At 36.1% G+C, this 17803-nt stretch overlaps 4 protein-coding genes across 4 annotated transcripts; 2 read left to right on the forward strand and 2 right to left on the reverse strand.

The window, feature by feature from the left end:
* Positions 1-3900: 3900 nt before the first annotated feature.
* LOC140970247 (uncharacterized) lies at positions 3901-6150 on the reverse strand. The gene is made up of 2 exons (XM_073431897.1): positions 6053-6150; positions 3901-4333 (listed from the first exon to the last, which is right to left on the reverse strand). The coding sequence occupies exons 1-2, from the start codon at positions 6148-6150 to the stop codon at positions 4012-4014; spliced, it is 420 nt and encodes a 139-aa protein (XP_073287998.1). The 3' UTR covers positions 3901-4011.
* Positions 6151-6266: 116 nt separating this feature from the next.
* Positions 6267-7157, forward strand: LOC140970248 (uncharacterized). The gene has a single exon (XM_073431898.1). The coding sequence runs from the start codon at positions 6267-6269 to the stop codon at positions 7155-7157; it is 891 nt and encodes a 296-aa protein (XP_073287999.1).
* A 747-nt stretch (positions 7158-7904) lies between these two features.
* Positions 7905-11497, reverse strand: LOC140970246 (ATP-dependent zinc metalloprotease FTSH, chloroplastic). Its single transcript, XM_073431895.1, has 5 exons — positions 10013-11497; positions 9249-9495; positions 8973-9156; positions 8395-8566; positions 7905-8304 (listed from the first exon to the last, which is right to left on the reverse strand). The coding sequence occupies exons 1-5, from the start codon at positions 11291-11293 to the stop codon at positions 8083-8085; spliced, it is 2106 nt and encodes a 701-aa protein (XP_073287996.1). The 5' UTR covers positions 11294-11497; the 3' UTR covers positions 7905-8082.
* Positions 11498-12980: 1483 nt separating this feature from the next.
* Positions 12981-14350, forward strand: LOC140970245 (uncharacterized). Its single transcript, XM_073431894.1, has one exon. It carries the CDS (start codon positions 13024-13026, stop codon positions 13882-13884), a length of 861 nt encoding a protein of 286 aa, XP_073287995.1. The 5' UTR covers positions 12981-13023; the 3' UTR covers positions 13885-14350.
* The last annotated feature ends 3453 nt before the right edge of the window (positions 14351-17803 follow it).

Below are 17803 nucleotides of genomic sequence, written 5' to 3' on the forward strand. Positions count from 1 at the left end.
AAGATCCGTGAGACGGTCTCACATGAGACCCACTCTTATTTAATACTATTTTACATCATACTCAAATATTTTAATAATCATGATATTATTTATCGCTTTAATCTCTTCAAACAAACTAAAAGGACCCTCAAGTATAAAACAGGAAAATCAAAACCACGTAAAAGAAAGATGCGGAGATATCTCATACAACCCTCTCAACACAGAATTCGAGTCCCTCGGACGAACACAGAGGCTTAAACAAAACAATCCAACTAAACCAAATTAGTAAAATTTCTTATCTCGACAGACCTATAGATCTATATCTTCCACGCTAGTATGTCCATGAGATTCCACATCATGTACAGATTTATAACATTCGCCTTCTTCTAATCAGTAAGGACCGAACAAAAAATTCCTCAAAAAGGGCATTAGAAGTGCAATTAACATCCTTATGTTGAGTAAACTTCACTAGATTATCTAAATTGGCAAGTCTATGGTGCCATGCCAAGGGCCATGGTACATGCGCTACCCACTGCATGCAGTTTACTTTATTTGATTTTTCAAAAAACCTAAGACGTCAGCATGATGGCACATTCACATTCCTCAGACAACTAATACCGCGACTTAAATCCCTAAATTTTTCATCCTTGCTGACCGTGAATCAGACTCTGAAAACTTTGGGCTTCAGAAACCTGACTGACCAGAAAGTTCAAGTTCTTATTTAAAGTCGTCCCAGTCGCCAAGAATTCAAAGGTGTGGTTTGAAACTTGACAGGATGCGTAACAGAGGATATTTGTACCATATGCACCAGGAAGCAGGGCCAATCAAATTATAGATACACATTTCGACATTTAAGAAAGCAATTTAGAAGTTTTAATTCCGCATTTAAATTGACGACATAGTCACTTCTCATCTCTCCCAAAAGGCGGAAACTATAAATCTTAACCAATCATTCAGGCTATCAGCCATATGGTGTAAGTTCCACCTACTTTAACGAAACCAAAAGCTAAGGAAATACAGTTTATGACACCAATACATACTAGCAAAAAAATCATAAAAGCTTATGAACGGGTTCAAGAAACATAGCAGTATTTTGATGGGAAAAATTAGAAAATGAAGCTCTTGTACCTCATCTCAAATTCCCGAACCTCAACAAGCTCTCCCCCAGTTGCATCCATCCACTGCACTTTCCTCCTCCCCATTTGACTAGCAGCAGAATAATTCATTTCAGATAATGCTTCAGGTTCACTTCTATCGGTGCAACCTACACCAGCCGAAGCCACTAGAGATAATGAACTATCTGTCGATTTCTTCAAACTGCTTTTTAAACTAAATATATTCCTAGCACTAAGATTATCGTCAATCTGATCAGCCAAGTTCCTTTCATTTTTACACTCAACAAAAACTGTAGGTTCTGACAAGACTTCTTGGTTTTGGTTAGGTCCGACTTTCAGAGGAGATGAGTTCTGAAGTCCAGTTGCAGCGCGACCAAAACATCCAAATGAGGCGCACCCACGTGCAATTCTATCCTTACCAGAAGCCAGCTGGATATCAGGAACCGTCTCTTGGTCCACCAACGGGTAGTGATTCCACGGAGTTACTCTCATGGGTTTCGCTTCGTTTTTTTGACCCAATAATAGAAGTGTCAATCCCTTACAGTATCCAGAAGCTGAAGAAGAGAAAAATCCTCCTCCTTCTACTGCAAATAACATTAGTTCTTCTCATCCAAGCACCAACCAACCCAATTCCTTTCTTTTAAGCTTTATCTGAGTCCGAGCACAATTACTCACCTGCCATGAGCGACACACAACAGACTCACATATTTAGCAATATAGGACTGATAATCTGAAGATAGATAAAACATCACCAGCTTCAGACCTAATTCTATAAAGCATCAACTTCCTGATTACGATGGAATTACTACTGGTTGCTCTGTGAGGCAAAAAATAATGGAAAGACATAAATCACGACGAGAGTTCCATTTTTAAGTACGCTAAACAAGGCGCTTATCCAAGTAAAGAAAGAACCGAATCTTACTTAGCAATCCACATTACTTCAAAATACGCACAGATCAATGATGCTACGATACTAATTCATTACAAGGTTATATTTTTATGATTTTTAACAAGTTATTCCACGTTAAGATCAACAAACGTAAAACTGGTAAAAAGAATTAAAAAGGTGAAAACCAACAAGGTGATTTCACCTACATAGAGTCGAATTAATCATATTCACTAGAATTCGCATATAAAATTAAAATCCTCCAAGCGAATCGCACAATCACTGGATAGAAAAAAAATGAAATAAACGCATACACTAAAAATCAGAAACATTTTCCCAACAATAGCCAACAATATGGTCAAAGATCTCGCGAAAGAGGGGTAACAATTAAATAAAATCAAGTCGCACACACTAAAACGCCGCAGATACTGTTTATAGCACATAAGTGGATAGTTTTGTGCAGAAGCGAGAGACATACAGATCCGAGAGCTATCTCCAATGACAATCCCGCAGGTAGAAAACTGCATCTCCGATCGGACACGAGAAATGAAATCTTAAGGATTAAGTTCAAAGCAATTTTGTGTAAATATTATAGTCGAAAATCTCGGAATTAAGATTCAAAAAGCACAGGATTTCTTATTTAATTGATTCTTTTTGCAGTGAGAGAGATGTGAGTGAAACTGTGATAGCAATGGAAATGAAACGTCTGGAATAAATATATTTCAATTGATAACCAAATGGATAAAGCCAAAATATTATTAATTAATATATAAATACACACACAAATTACTATTACAATTAAGAGTGTCTCTTGGTATCTTAATTTCACGGGTGAACTCCCCATATATTTATAATAAAAAATAATATTTTTAATATAATATATGAATTATTCGAATAAAAGATTTGTCTCACAAAATTGACTAATATTTTTGTGTACTATTAATTAAGATGGGATTTTAGATTAACTAATTTTGATGGAGGGTGAAACAATTTATTTTTTATTTTTAAAAAAACTATTTATTTTTTAATTTCTTATCATTAAATTAATTTAAAATAATATAATCAATAAAAAAAATACTTAAAATATGCACACAATATGCGTGAAAAAAATACTAATATATAGTAAAAACCCAGCATATTAGTATATTACGAATAGTCTAAAGTGTAAATACGGAAACTAATTTATTCTAAAAATACATAACTTGTTTTAATATTAAGTTAGAAAAAGGAAATTTTTAGATATTTCATATTCATACGTCCACTTTTTCTGCAATTGATTAATTATTATCAAACTTGGTTGTAATTGATTGTTTAAAATTTTATTGTAGTCATATCTTTGAAAATCTATCTTAATATATTATAAAGCTTTTAATACACTGCTACCAAATAACTAATTAGAAGATTTATTTAATCAAGGTATTTACTTTTACAGATTTGTGTAGTTTTTTTAGTTGTTTGGGTGAGAAAATGAATAAATTTGGTTTCTATGAAAAAAGCTTTACTACAATGTTTTTGGCATATATATGCCTTTTTTTCTGAATTTATATCCTTAAACGAAATTAAGGATATGAACTATATTGATGGACTGTAATATTTGATATTATCTCATAATTCTTGAGACAGTAATGTGTACTAAGAACCAAGACGAATATAGTGGTACACGAGACAAGAATGGCATCATCTTCCCAGGAGAAGATTTGGCTTCAATAATTTTGTGAAAATTGATAGACTATGTTATTATCATTATTTTAAAATTTCAGACAAATTCATATAAAAATGAATTTAGATCGAGTCTTTTAAAATTCATGATATCAAATACTTACAATATATATATGAAGGTGTATTTTGAGGATTTCAAATACATTTTTATTATTACATGCATTATCTCCATAGCTCCAGGATGCATGATTTCTATACATTTTATATTCCACGTATATACATATAAAAGATACAACATGCGTATCGACCTCGTAATTTTCGACATCATCTTAGCAAACAAATCAATCGACGATAATACTGAGAACATTTGAATCACTGAATGTAAGATTGGCCAGTTATATCTAGGTCCTTATCACCGGTGGATGGAGGCGGCTTATGCTTGGGCCGGGGCGTGACCTTATCCGGCCCATCCGCGCTCTGTGTGGCGCTGGCTGGTGGCTTCGTCGGATCTTTCAATTGACCCTCCTCGGTTCCATACATTCCGCCGCCGTATGCGTTTACAGTGAGTGGCTGCAACGGTGAAATATTAGGTGGCTGGTGCTGCCTCTTCCCACCCTCCGCTTCATCCTTCTCTTGCTGCGTTCTCTCTTTTCTTTTTCCATTGCTAAGCTGATGCGTTATGGGAATGGCTAGTTAGTCGGCAGCCATTTTTTATTATGTTGCCATCCACATGCGGCAGTTGACAAGTGTACGAAGAAAAACGTGGCGATCAAATATCATTCCACGCTCGGATATTACTATTTATTTCTAGAATATTTAGGTAGAGATTGCAATGTCATAGATATTTAAGAATGTGAAATTATAAATTTAAATCGTCCTGTGTATATATATTCTACAAGTAATTTTCTAAATTTATAAATGTTACCTTTTATGATATTTCGATCTTCACGTTTTGGGATGATCATGTGTTTTTGTATATTTTTGGACTTTCGATCTAATTTCATTATTATAGAATGTTTTATTTATGTTTGTAATAATTTTGCAATATATGATTCGCGATTTAAAGAAAATTTAGGTCAATCACTCATTTTGTAGACTTATAATTTTAAATTTATGTTTTGGAACACTATTTAAATAAAAAAAAATAGAGCTCAAAACGTAATTCTATTTATCCAAAGAAACTTACTATCTAAGCATAAGAACTCTAGCTAGTATTAGGAATGTAGCACAACTCAAAAAAAAAATTATGAAACAAATAGATCATTTGAAATTGTCACTACTTATTTTATTCCTATTAATGAATGCAAGTAAACTTAGAGTTATTTTAAAATTTTTTTTTATATCAAATATGTTATCACGTACAATTCACATGTTTTTTGCTAATATAATGAAAGAAGAGGGAAATTATAATTTTATTTTTGTAAGTTGAGATATTTGAGTTTTAATTTGATAACATGTCAAAGTTTGATTTTCATCCACAATTTTGTTTTAGGTTTTGGTCTTTTTTTAAAACCCAAAACCAATAAATCCATGAATATAGTATTTTTGACATTGTTGTTCTTTTATATGATACATGTGGGAAAATAAAAGTTTATATTACACACGCTAAATTTAATCTAAGGAAAAAAAAAAAACAAAACGACCTTTAATATTTCAAAATGAGAGGAAAAAAATTGTCGTTTCTATTTATTTTTGTTTAGGTAGATTTTAATGTGTTTAATATATATTTTATTTTTAATCAAACTAGTATAGTAAGAAAACATCATTTTTAGTGGTTTCGGACAAAAAAAAAACTATATTTTTTCCAAAACTAAACTAAATGTGTTTATTTTTAATTTAGTTATCATCAATTATTGTTAGAAGTATGATAAGTGGTACTCCCACGCAGTGCCAGTCGATCAACTGAAGATTTGTTGCAATGAAATGAAAAAATATATCGAATATCGTTTTTAAATAAGATGTCATTAAAGGCTACGACGACTTGATCTAAGAATAAGATCATAATCCACCTCACAAAATATTTGGCAATAATGATAAACATATACTATTTGTCAGAAAGGAATGCGGTGTGAAGCCAGCTTGACTTATCAATATCGTTACTCCGCCAATTATTGGATTCAATTAATATCCAATTTCATACACGTACGTACCAATAATGGACCACTCGTTCAGTGGCAATTCAAACACGAAGTTAATAAATCGATGTTCTATTTATAAAAATGCATTTCTTGTCGTGTAGCAAATATTATTTATTACACGGCATACATGATGTGCGCAGTCAATATAGTTAGGTTACTCCATCTTCTTAAAAAAAATGATTCCATAATAAATTTATATATTTCATAAAAAAATGATCTTCTCAATTCTCTTAAGACCACATTCAGATCATTATGAATGCGACAGTTAAACTTACCTGACGTTTATGGACCACATGCAATGCCACCCGGCCGACAGCCATGCGCGGATCCCACCCCCTCGTGCGCTCGTCTTCTCCTTTACCTCACTCGTCATTATACGCGGTCGCCAGCTCCCCGCTCCTGCATTTATATACTCTGCACACTTTCATATTTCATTCATCAACCTCGCAATACATCATCCATTCCACTAACACCTTCATGGCACCAAAAATGGTGACTAATTTCCGCAGATCCCTCTCGTTTCAGAACCACAATTCGTCAAAACCCAAGAAAACACTTCATGCCAGATCCGCCAGTCTCCCATGCCCATCACACCCGATAATTTTCCAGCTCCGAGACAAAATCGATTACTTGAACGACTGGGCTACTTCAGAATCCGGACTAAGAACCTCTGCTTGGCTCTGCGACGGTTTGATCCGGATGAAAATGGTCCACGATTCGATGGACGATCTTTTACAGCTACCACAGACTCGAGAATCTCTCCGCGGCGGTGGGCACTACCCCGACTTGATGGAGAAGCTGCTGGAACACTTGCTCCGATTCGTCGAAGTCTACAGCATGTTCCAGACGCTGGTCCTGAGGTTAAAAGAGGAGTATTCCGCAGCTCAAATCGCGGTGAGAAGAAGAGACGACAGCAAAATCGTCGTGCATTCCAAAAATCTAAACAGAATCGGTAAAGAAATCAGCAATCTTGTTTGTAATTTTCATTCGATGGGAAAACCGATAATGCAGGTGGGGTCATCGCATGATGAAGAAGCAGAGCTGATCGAAGTCATAAACGATGTAATCAAAGCCACCATAGTAATTTCAGCCACGGTTTTTGGCGGTATTTCGAACTCTTCCGCATTCCGAAAACCATCTTCCATTGGGCTCAGCTTCAAGAAGAAAGGGAAGAGTGAAGAGGGAATTAGAGAACTGGAAGAAATAAATTTGGATGATTTGTCGGGTTTAAGGAAGAAAAAAGAGGAGGATGTGAAAAATGTGAGCAAGAAAATGCATGGAATGGAAGATTGTATAGTAGATATTGAAGGGTCAGGCGAGAGGGTTTTCAGGAGTTTGATCAATTCTAGGGTTTCATTACTCAATGTTCTCACACAATAGCACCAAATAACTAAATCAAATTGTGCATCTTTTTGCGGTAAAGTTACGTGCTTTGCAAAGTTTTATTTGTGGTTGATGCTTGAAAAAATGTATATAAAACTTCTTTTACTCTTTTGTATTTGGCTTTGGTAAATTTTTTTAGCTCGCGGATGTTTCAATTATATGTTGTCAATTAATGGTAAATGTTGCCTCACTCTACCCGACTCAAAGATATAAAGTTCAAGCAGCATCTAAAGCATAGGCAAAATATTTTATATTTAACAACAAAAAAGAGAATTTTCTAACTAATGCTCGAGTTATAAAAAAAAAAAAAAACAAGAAGAAGAAGAAGATGCTCGAGTTTGAATCGGATATTCATTGAGACAAGCAGCATCCTCGTTTGCTGCGCTGACAATAATAGGGGACAATATCTGCTAATACATAGATAAGTACTCCACATAATCGAACAATTGGTGTTGTTTCCAAGGATACATCCTCTGCGCACCATTTCCCTGTCTGTTTTCGGCGACACACACTCAGAACCAGCGAAATGGTACTCTACTACTACTTGTTTTAAACAAAATGTCTGAACTTGAAAATTTTCAAGCCTTTTTACATATCAATGATACAAGGATCGTGCTGAGAAAGAAGAACATTAGAAGATAACCAGGAGGCGTCCAGATAAAACTCACACAACGATCAAATTAGGAAGGTGAGTAAAAGAATTGTAAATACGTATAATATATTGAAGTAACCAATGTAGAAAGATGATGAAGTTGAGGTGTATCTTTGTTCAAAATTGAATAATGTCGAGGCCATTCACATTCACAGCCGTAGATTTCAGTGTTCAGTATTCACTCTAATACGTTCAGCATGTGTGTGTACAACTGGTATTTAGACCTGAATATACATCAATTTTTCCATAAATATTCTTTACACAATCAGATCACGCCAAGTACAGTTCAGCTTTCCCGTCAATGAAGAGGCTCATGAACTCTTCTCCATCAACGGTTTCTTTCTCTATCAGCAGCTGAGCAAGCTTGTGCAGAATGTCTACATGTGTGGTCATAATCTGCTTGGCCCTTGAATATGCTTTCTCCACCAGCTCTCTCACTTCTGCATCAACCACGTCAGCAGTCGCCATGGAGTAGTCTTTCTGTGTTGACATCTGCACGTATATGTAGCATATATGTAAAGGAAAATTTCTATGAGTAAAAAGATATCGATCAGGTTGTAAAAATTGCAAGAACGTCAGTACCTGTTGGCCAAGAAAGGGGTTTCCACCACCACCACCTATGGCCACTTGTCCAATCTTTTTACTGAACCCGAATCTCTCGACCATCTGCCTTGCAACCCGTGAAACTTGCATGAAGTCATTGGATGCGCCAGTTGTTACATTATCCTCTCCGAAAATAACCTCCTCAGCTACTCTGCATGAACAAAGCAAGCAAAAGCATGATGTCCTTGCATTTTCAGTATGGTATTACTAATTGGAAGTGTTAAATGTAGCACACTTATTTGGACACCTCATACGAGCTCAGCTTCTCGGGAAGCATGTTTCTCAAATGTTACCAAAGTTAAGAGGTCACAAGTTCGAAATCTCCAATGCTCGATCCCCTTCTAATTAAGGTGGACTTGGTGGTTATTTATGGGTCCCTAGTGCCTAATTTTTGACAAATTTGTACAAATAAACCGGAAAAAAGGTTACTACTAACGGTATATGATCTTTTAATGTATCATATATATAATATATTTTCCTCAAAAAATAAATAAATCATGTTTTATTTACTCATTTATATAATCATGGATTGCAAGATTCAAAATTGTTAAACCAACCTTCCGCCGAGAGCAACAGCCATCTGATTTTCTAGGTAGCTTCGACTGTATAATCCAGACTCGAGCCTCTCTTCACTTGGAGCAAAGAAGGTAAGTCCACCAGCTTGGCCACGAGGAATAATGGAAATTTTGGCAACAGGGTCATACTCGGGCATCAGGGCACCAACTAAAGCATGACCAGCCTCTACAACAAAATTTAATATCGAATTTAGGCAAAAGTACAAAGTTAAAATAAATAAAAAAGAAACTGTTTGATGGTTTGAAATGGTTCAGCACCGTGATAAGCAACAAGCCTCTTCTTTTCTTCAGAAACAACTGCATTTTTCTTCTCTGGCCCAGCAATTATCCTCTCCAGAGCATCAGATATCTCATCTTTACTTATTTCCTTAAGGTCACGCCTTGCTGCGAGGATGGCTGCTTCATTCATCAAGTTTTGCAAATCTGCACCGGTGAAACCTGGTGTTCTCCGGGCAACCTTGTCAAAATCAACATCCTTTGCAAGAGCCTTTCCTCTGGAATGCACCTGATACAAAAGACATTCCATATGCCAGTTATGGAACAAAAATGTACTATACTCATACCTCACATAAAATCTTTATTGCATAGCTAATTATCTTTTAACTTGAAAAGTTCCAGTAACAATTTTGAGCAGTATGGGTCTATGGGAGTGAGTACAACCTCTAATGAAAGTGGAGAGAAACTCGGTTGAAGTTTGGTTAAAACAGCACAAAAGAAAACCTTTTTAAACAGCACAGCAGGGGATATGTTTATTTCGATTCATAATATGGTTTCTAGCATATCACCGAAAATTCATGGTTGGATAGGGTAGGATGGGAATGATTACACCTAACGGATCTCTCTTGGAATTTACCGTAAGTTACTATAGAAGCCTAAACAACACGACAGTCCTTCATTCTTGGGTCAGATATATAAAGGAGTTATTTACTACTTTTTTTAACTTCATGGATGCCATTTTATATCAATACGACCGTCAACTTCAATGAGAAACTACGGAAAGAGAATGTAGACGAGTTCCCTACCTGAAGAATCTTGACTCTACCAGCAACATCAGGCCTGTCGACTGTGACCTGTCTATCAAACCTACCGGGCCTCAACAACGCTGCATCAAGAACATCCGGTCTGTTAGTTGCTCCCAACACTATAACACCAGAATTACCAGAGAATCCGTCCATTTCAGTCAAGAGCTGATTAATAGTCTGCTCCCTCTCATCATTCCCACCACCAAGCCCTGCCCCTCTCTGCCTTCCAACGGCATCAATCTCATCAATGAAAACAATGCAAGGTGCCTTCGACTTTGCTTTCTCGAATAAATCCCTCACTCTTGAAGCTCCAACACCCACAAACAGCTCCACAAATTCTGAAGCAGCACAAGAGAAGAACGGAACCCCGGCCTCACCAGCCACTGCTCTGGCCAAAAGCGTTTTTCCTGTACCAGGTGGACCGACCAAAAGGCAGCCTTTAGGTATTTTTGCGCCCAATGCAGTGTACTTATCAGGGTTTTTCAGGAAATCAACCACTTCTTGCAACTCCAATTTCGCTTGATCAGCCCCTGCAACATCAGCAAATGCGACCCCGGTCTCAGGCACCTCCTGGAACTTGGACTTAGACCGCCCAAAATCCATTGGCCCGCCTAGCCCTCCAGGTCCACCAGGCCCGCCCTGGGCGCGCCTAAACAAAAAGAACAGACCAGCAAAAGCAAGAACAGGAAACAACAAATTCCCAATAAAACTAAACAGCCCATTCCCAGAGTCACCTTCGGAAACAGTAATATCAACACCACTCATAGCTAAAATGTCAATCAAGTCCGGGTCATTTGGCACTATAACAGTTGCCCTACGACCATCTACAGCCGTCAGCTGAAGGGCACTTCCGTCTTTACTAAACCTTACTCTCTCAACCTTACCCTTCTTCACTGCATTCAAGAATTCGCTGTAACGCCATTGGGAACCCTCGGGGAGGTCAGACGAAGGGTTGGCCTGAGGACTTGGAGCATTCAAGATTAGATTTTGACCAAAGGGTGAAGTTGGGCCAGGATTTTGCGCCTCAATTTCAATCACCTGCGGGGCAGGAGGAGGAGCATTATCTAATGCGAACGCTTGGGGAGTAATTGAAGAAAAAAGTAACGCAGCTAAAGTAGCCTGATTTGGGATGCTATTATTCGATTTATCAGAATTCTTGTTGCTAAAAAATGATTGCGGCACTATAAATTTTCTTGGTACTGTTTTGGGAGTGCGGGGAACCACGATTTTGGTGCCAAAGAAATTAGAGGAAAGTAAAGGATTTGCCGAGGTTGAAGCCATGAGGAAAATTTGTGAAATGGTTCGTTTTCCCTGCAAATTTTTCGTAGTTTATAGGGGTTAGGGGAAGTGGGAAAAGGATATTTAATAAGAGTGGAAGCAATTTGAAAACTTCACCAGGAAGTGAGAATGGGAGAATCACAAATGACACTTGATTCAATGAAAGCCATGGATTGAAGTGTTGCTTGGTAGGTTCTACGTGTTTGAATTATTATCCACACATTATTCGTTTAGGTAGTATTTTCTAGAAAATATCGTTGCTTAACTTTATTCCTAAAAATAAAATATTTTTTTTAATAAAAATATCTTTTTAGGTTAGGTCATATGAAAAATAAAAATAAAAGGATAAATTAATATAATAAATAAATAATTAATTAATAAATAAAGGGGTATATATACACCACTTGGGCCAAAGGAGAGTCGCTGAGGTCGGGTGAATTTAATGCCCAAGTAATTTCTGCATTAACACAAGCTTCATGAGCCAAAAGAGAGAGGCTACAAGTCATATTGGCTGAACTTGATTTTGAAAGCCGCAGCTTGAAGACCAAAGAGTCCCGCATGGACGGCTAAAAACGTCCAAAGGGAAAAAAATTATCCTCAATATCTCTGCTTGAGTGGGGGAAGTGCGTCTTTAGAATGATTTTAGCCTTTGACGATTCACTCCACTTCCCAAACAATGCTAAATCACAGTCAACAATAAAACCACCAGAATACGCATTTTCCATTTAAAAGAAAAGGAGATAGATATAATAAAATAAACTTTCAATTTATACTAATTCCCTTTTCAAATTTAATATATATGCCGCTGGTTGCAACTCAGTTCCTTTCAATTTTATTTAACCAAGAAACGACAATTAAAATAAAGGCACAAAACTCTTATGAAATCGTCTCTCCAGTCTATTTTGTAGGACGAATATCCGACCCGACCCGATCCGTGAAAAAATATTTACTTTTATGCCAAATTATGTTTATGCCATTATTGCTCTCTCTCTTGCAGTTTTGCAAATCCGAAATTATAAGAATTTCTCACTAATTAATGTCGTATTAAAAGCAGTTCACGTTTCATTTTCCAAAGATTTTAGGATATGACTCCTCTTGTCCAATCATAGTTATGTCTCAATATCTATTTTGTAAGCGTCAAATGATTCATATCTTGGACAATGCCCGTGGATTAACAACCAATAATGCAAAATAATATATTAATGCAACAGTGTGCATATTAAACTAGCATTCTTAGTTCTAAACTGTGAAGATTCCATGATCTGAAACCTGAATGCGTGGCTATAATTTAACAAAATATGATTTTGTTTTTGGACATTTTCTCTGCCCAACATGTATGATAGTACTCGTGTGCGCCTTATTATATTTATCATTGTCTGAAGATCAGTAACACCCCAGCACTATGCATAATCAGTATTGTTAAACAAGCTTCCTTTTCGTCAAGATTCCTCCTGCTTAGGTGTCAAACTTTTGATGTAGCAATGATATATGATTTGAGTTTTTTTCCCATTAAGGTGTACAAGATCCGGGGGACATGGAGCTTGTGGACTACTATTATCCTTACTTTAAAATTTAAGCAGGTGAGTCATTGCAGGTGTAGTGGATTCCTTTTGTTTTTTGTTTGGTTGTCTTCTTATATATAGCTTATGTATGGAAGAAAGATGCATTGAAGCGCAAAATATCTTTTCTGGTAAAGAATAAAACAGTAAGATATACTTGTTTTACAAGAAAAGATGGCTAATTTCCATTCTAGATCAAACAGTTTACCATCTGAATGCATTCCAGTAATGAATGAGATTCAAGATCAGTTATGCCAGTTAAAGGGATCAGAAGCCACATCAACAACAGGCAAATCTATGAGTTCAAACTTGGCTGGCCTCGTTAATTTGCACAAATCCCTCAAGAATCTGATCCAGAGGCCTTCATTCCAGCAAGCCCTCTGGCATGACCAATGTGGGAGTTGGATTGATGAGATTCTTGAAGGGTCACTCGCTCTTGTCGATCTTTGCGGATTTTCAAGAGATGTTGCCTCTATATCCAAGGAATCCATTCAAGATCTCAAATCCTCCATTAGAAGAAATAGAGGTCAAACAGCCACGTCAGATGACATCAATTCTTATGTGGCCTCAAGAAAAAAGATTTACAAAATGGTCAACAAGAAGTGCATCATGAACTCGAAAAGGTGCAAGCAGAATTCAACAACACTTGTACGAGAAGACGTTGATCTTAAAACAATGGTTATAGTATTTAGAGAAATTGAGGCTATTTCTTCATCAGTCCTAAATTCGGTATTGTCACTCCTTTCTGGTTCAAAAGCAAGATCAAAGCATAGAAATTGGTCCTTGCTTTCAAAGTTCACTCAAACAAGCCGCATATATTCTGAAGCAGATCAAGAATGTAGTTACAATGACTTGTTTAACGAGCACTTCTACAAGCCCATCAAAGGCATTGATAATGCAACGCTTCAAAACATCATGAAGAAGTTGAAAGGATCAGAAATGACAATCCATGAACTTGAAGAGGGATTGGAAGCTTTGTTTAGGAGTTTAGTGAAAACAAGAGTTTCTCTGCTTAATGTTCTCAGTGATCATTAATCACTTGAACTTGCCCTAAATTTTGAGGTTTTGATTACACATGTAAATGATTAAAGATTATTACAGATAAATCCACAGTTTACTCATCAATTTAGTCAAAGTATCTTGTTTTTGTTTCCTGCTTCAACTTCCCTTTGGCAGTCCAACAAGGCAACTCTTTTTCATTTTTGCTCGTATCACTGAAACCATAGAATGCGAAATTTAACCAGTTGACGTTGATTTTACCCTAAGAAAATGACCAATTAGATATTGTACGATTGAGATCATTAATTGAATCAATTGAATAATTTCTGTGAAGAAATAGTGAAATAACAAAAATTTAATCCCTTTGTATGTAAATTACATGAAAAAAGGTCTACATATTTTATCATATAACATACGTCATGGATGTTTCATCTTTCTTGTCCCGTATCAAGAATGGTAGAACTTTCAGTTCTTTCAGTGACTTTTTAAGTTAATGATAAAGCATAAAACTCAACTAATACATAAAGATTTTCAAAATTATGTTACGGTGTTGATTTTTCAATCTAAGTGGTATATTTACCCTTCATGAATTATAAAGTTTACAGAAAATTGAGAAAAAGAAATGATGTACATTTTCCCTGGCATGGAACATCTAAAGTAACTTAGCAATGGGCTGTAAAGATTCCAAATCTGTTCTTTTTAACCAATGAGTGCTAAATTTATGATCGATAAACAATCTCTGAATTCAATGATCTTAAATCTGAATGAGCAATACTTCAACTCAACAATTGGCATGTTTAGACCACAAGCAAAACCTTTTTACTCGTCACTAACCCAACAAAAGGAAGTTGATGTAAAATGTAGAAGTGCTATTGATTGGTATTTGGTTGATCAAGACAATGTAAAAATTTTTGAGATTATGAACCCAAAATTACTTACATAAGCTTATGAAGCCATGAGATCAGGAGTTTTGGCAGATTAGAAAACAAAAAATATTCAGTTTAGAAAAAGTTAAGTTCATTTTTGGTTCTGAATATTTCAGATTCCTGCAATGTGTTCATATTAGTGAACTCTAAAATGCAAATTTTAATAAGCTAATAATTTTTTAATTCCAAAATTATGAAAAATCCACGTATTCCTTCACAATTTGATTTTGTATTTTGTTTTTTTCAATACCACAATTTATTAATGCAACAGCATGATCATTCAAGAACTAGGCTGTCAAGATTCCTATTGTTCTTAATCATAGATCAATCAGGAAATGCCAATGGGCCATTTCTAAGATCTGCTCCCTGAATTACTAATAATTATTATATTATTATTACGCTACTTATGCATGTGTACAAATTTTTTAGTCCTAATTCTTGAAGGATCACTCAGGCTCGTGGATCTTTGTAAATTTTCGCGAGATGTTGTCTGCTTAACCGAGGAATATCTCAACATATCGAATCCTCCATCAGAAGAAACAAAGGTGAAACATCCACAGTAAAGGACGTCAATTCTTACGTGGCCTCAAGAAAGAAGATCAACCAAATGATCTATATGAACATCAAGAATATGAAGAGCAGCAACCAGAACTTGACACCACTCCTAGAAAAAGCCAAAGATCTTAAAGCCATTGATGCGATCCTGGTGAAATGGATGAGCCGGGTCGGCTGCTCCACCGGATCTGCTATCAAGATAATGAAGGGAATAAGAGCAAGGAGATATATCTCTGTAATATGGCTTCAGCTGTAACCTGCACACAATGAAATGAACTCGTGAATGGGCGCCGGAGGGGTGTCCGGCGTGGCCACTCCGATGCTTAAGTCAGCAGGGTACTCAAGCGATAAAACCAATGTAGTCAAGTGTTGACTGTGTGATATTGGTGTGAATAAATCAATGTAAATGTAAAGGGAGAACCTGATATTTATAGTAGGAGAAGTAATGATGACCTCGTTCTGCGTGCTACCTACTAATTATAGTAGGGCGGCTATATTCTGACATGTCAAATCTCATACTGGTCACATCCAGCCCATTTGATTTTGTCAACCACTTGGATTAGTGTCAGAGATAGGACAATCGCCCACATCCTATTCTGCTAGTGTACTCGAGTGCGGTGCTCATATCGAGGTGGCCCGGTTAGAATGCCTACCGGGGGCTTATATAAGAGCCCAGGCGTCTGGTTGCCCGGGGAGTAGAGCCCGGGCTTGCACCTGCCCGGCTTCAGAAGAATCCATCTTGCAGATTGATCCTGAATTGGGAATCCATATGATATCCCGGGTCATCCATGACCCGGGCTCTTACAGGGGTATCAGCCATCATGACAGTGTTGAAAGAAATGGAGGCTATTTTTTCCCCGGTTTTGAAATCTATGCTGATACTTGTATCTGAGGAAAAGAGAAGATTGAAGCAAAGAAGTTGGTTATTGCTTTCGAAGCTCACCCAAACTAGCCGTGTACGTGATGAGATGGAGCAAGAAATGGATGGTGGTGGGGATATGTTGTATTCATTGGATATCAACATGCTGCAAAAAGGAATGGATAAAATTACAAAGCAAAATGTATCGAGGGAATTGAAATCATCAGAAATGACGATACAGGATCTTGAAGGGGGATTATAATATTTCTTTAGGCGTCTGGTGTAAACCAGAGTTTCTCGTTTTAATGCTCTGAGCTATTAGTCTATTTTTGACCGCTAGATAAAGAAGTATACTTTTGTAAATGATAAATCTAAAACTCAATACTTAAATACAAACAAAATTCTGTTATTGAATCTTAAATCTCAGTCATGTTGTCTAAATTACTTATATTTTGCCTGTGTTAAAAGAAATGGAGGCTATTTCTTTCTCGGTCCAAAACTAATCGTTATTATTACTGATCATTATACTCATTCCATCACATGTGTACTTCAGTTTTTCTATCTTTAGCCAAATTATAAAATTTATCTGCCTTCCTATCTGTCTCTGTCTGTCTATTTGTATGTAAAATAACTCTTATATATAGCCACCAGTTTCGATTTCGCAGAGAAAATAAATAAATAGTAACAAAAAAAATTTATGAAAAATAAAAATGATAGGATTTGATACAATCACTTTTACGTTACTTAACCGTCCATGTGTCTTTTGATTTAAATATAACAACAGCTTTTATTCTTCACACAGACCCTACAAAGGGCAGTTTTTGTGATAAAATGTAGAAGAAGTTATCCTCAGTTGATCAAGACAAAGTAAAAAATTCTTATATAATCATTATGCATTATTTCCTCATACAAGCTTATGGTGGCATGAGGTTTAAGACTTAAGAGCATTAGCAAATCTCCATATTTGCAAGATTCACTACTTGGTTCCGTGTGTTACTGTTTCCTGCATTTTGTTCAAATCATGGAACTCTTAAAATGCAAAATCTAATCTCAGCTGACCATAATTACTCTCAAAAGAGTATGAATTCTCTTATAAAAGACAATTTAAATTCATCATTTCATGAACCAGGCTGTCAAGATTCCTATTGTTCTTGATCATAGATCAATCAACAAAATGGACAATTTTAAGATCTGGTCTCTGAATTATTGTTTGTTTAATATGCTCTATACTTGTTGTGCAAGTGTACAAATTTTTTATTGCATACCTGATGATTCTGCTCCCCGATGAAGACTAAAATAACATTTTTAACCCAACATCAATGTATATAATATACACAACATATGTACAATTGATTTTTTGCATCTTGGAGTGTTTAATGCACGGGAACATAGAACTCGTGCAACATAAAGTTTAATACAATTTCCAGAAGTTTTGAGACATTGTTGGTGGAACAGATTCCTTTTGTTTTCTTTCCTTTAGTCCTTATATATAGCTGGTGCCTAAGAGAGAGATTCAACCATTCCATATCTATTCTGAATTTCTAGCAAAGAGCCAAAAAGAAAAGTACATCCTCACAGATCAGTTTTCAGTTTGCAGCAAAAAGATGTCTAATTT

The sequence above is a fragment of the Primulina huaijiensis genome, unplaced genomic scaffold (genome assembly GCF_012295235.1).
Source record: "Primulina huaijiensis isolate GDHJ02 unplaced genomic scaffold, ASM1229523v2 scaffold43385, whole genome shotgun sequence".
Classification (NCBI taxonomy): Eukaryota; Viridiplantae; Streptophyta; class Magnoliopsida; order Lamiales; family Gesneriaceae; genus Primulina; species Primulina huaijiensis.

Excerpts from the sequence above, each read along its gene's own strand:
- LOC140970247 (XM_073431897.1), bottom strand. The coding sequence starts at position 6,150 with ATGACGAGTGAGGTAAAGGAGAAGACGAGCGCACGAGGGGGTGGGATC. Across the intron at positions 4,334-6,052 it reads ATGTGGTCCATAAACGTCAG|ACTAGCCATTCCCATAACGC; the intron begins GTAAGTTTAACT and ends GGCTGCCGACTA.
- LOC140970248 (XM_073431898.1), top strand. The coding sequence starts at position 6,267 with ATGGTGACTAATTTCCGCAGATCCCTCTCGTTTCAGAACCACAATTCG.
- LOC140970246 (XM_073431895.1), bottom strand. The coding sequence starts at position 11,293 with ATGGCTTCAACCTCGGCAAATCCTTTACTTTCCTCTAATTTCTTTGGC. Across the intron at positions 9,157-9,248 it reads GAGGCTTGTTGCTTATCACG|AGGCTGGTCATGCTTTAGTT; the intron begins GTGCTGAACCAT and ends ATTTTGTTGTAG. Across the intron at positions 8,305-8,394 it reads ACCCCTTTCTTGGCCAACAG|ATGTCAACACAGAAAGACTA; the intron begins GTACTGACGTTC and ends ATATACGTGCAG.
- LOC140970245 (XM_073431894.1), top strand. The coding sequence starts at position 13,024 with ATGGCTAATTTCCATTCTAGATCAAACAGTTTACCATCTGAATGCATT.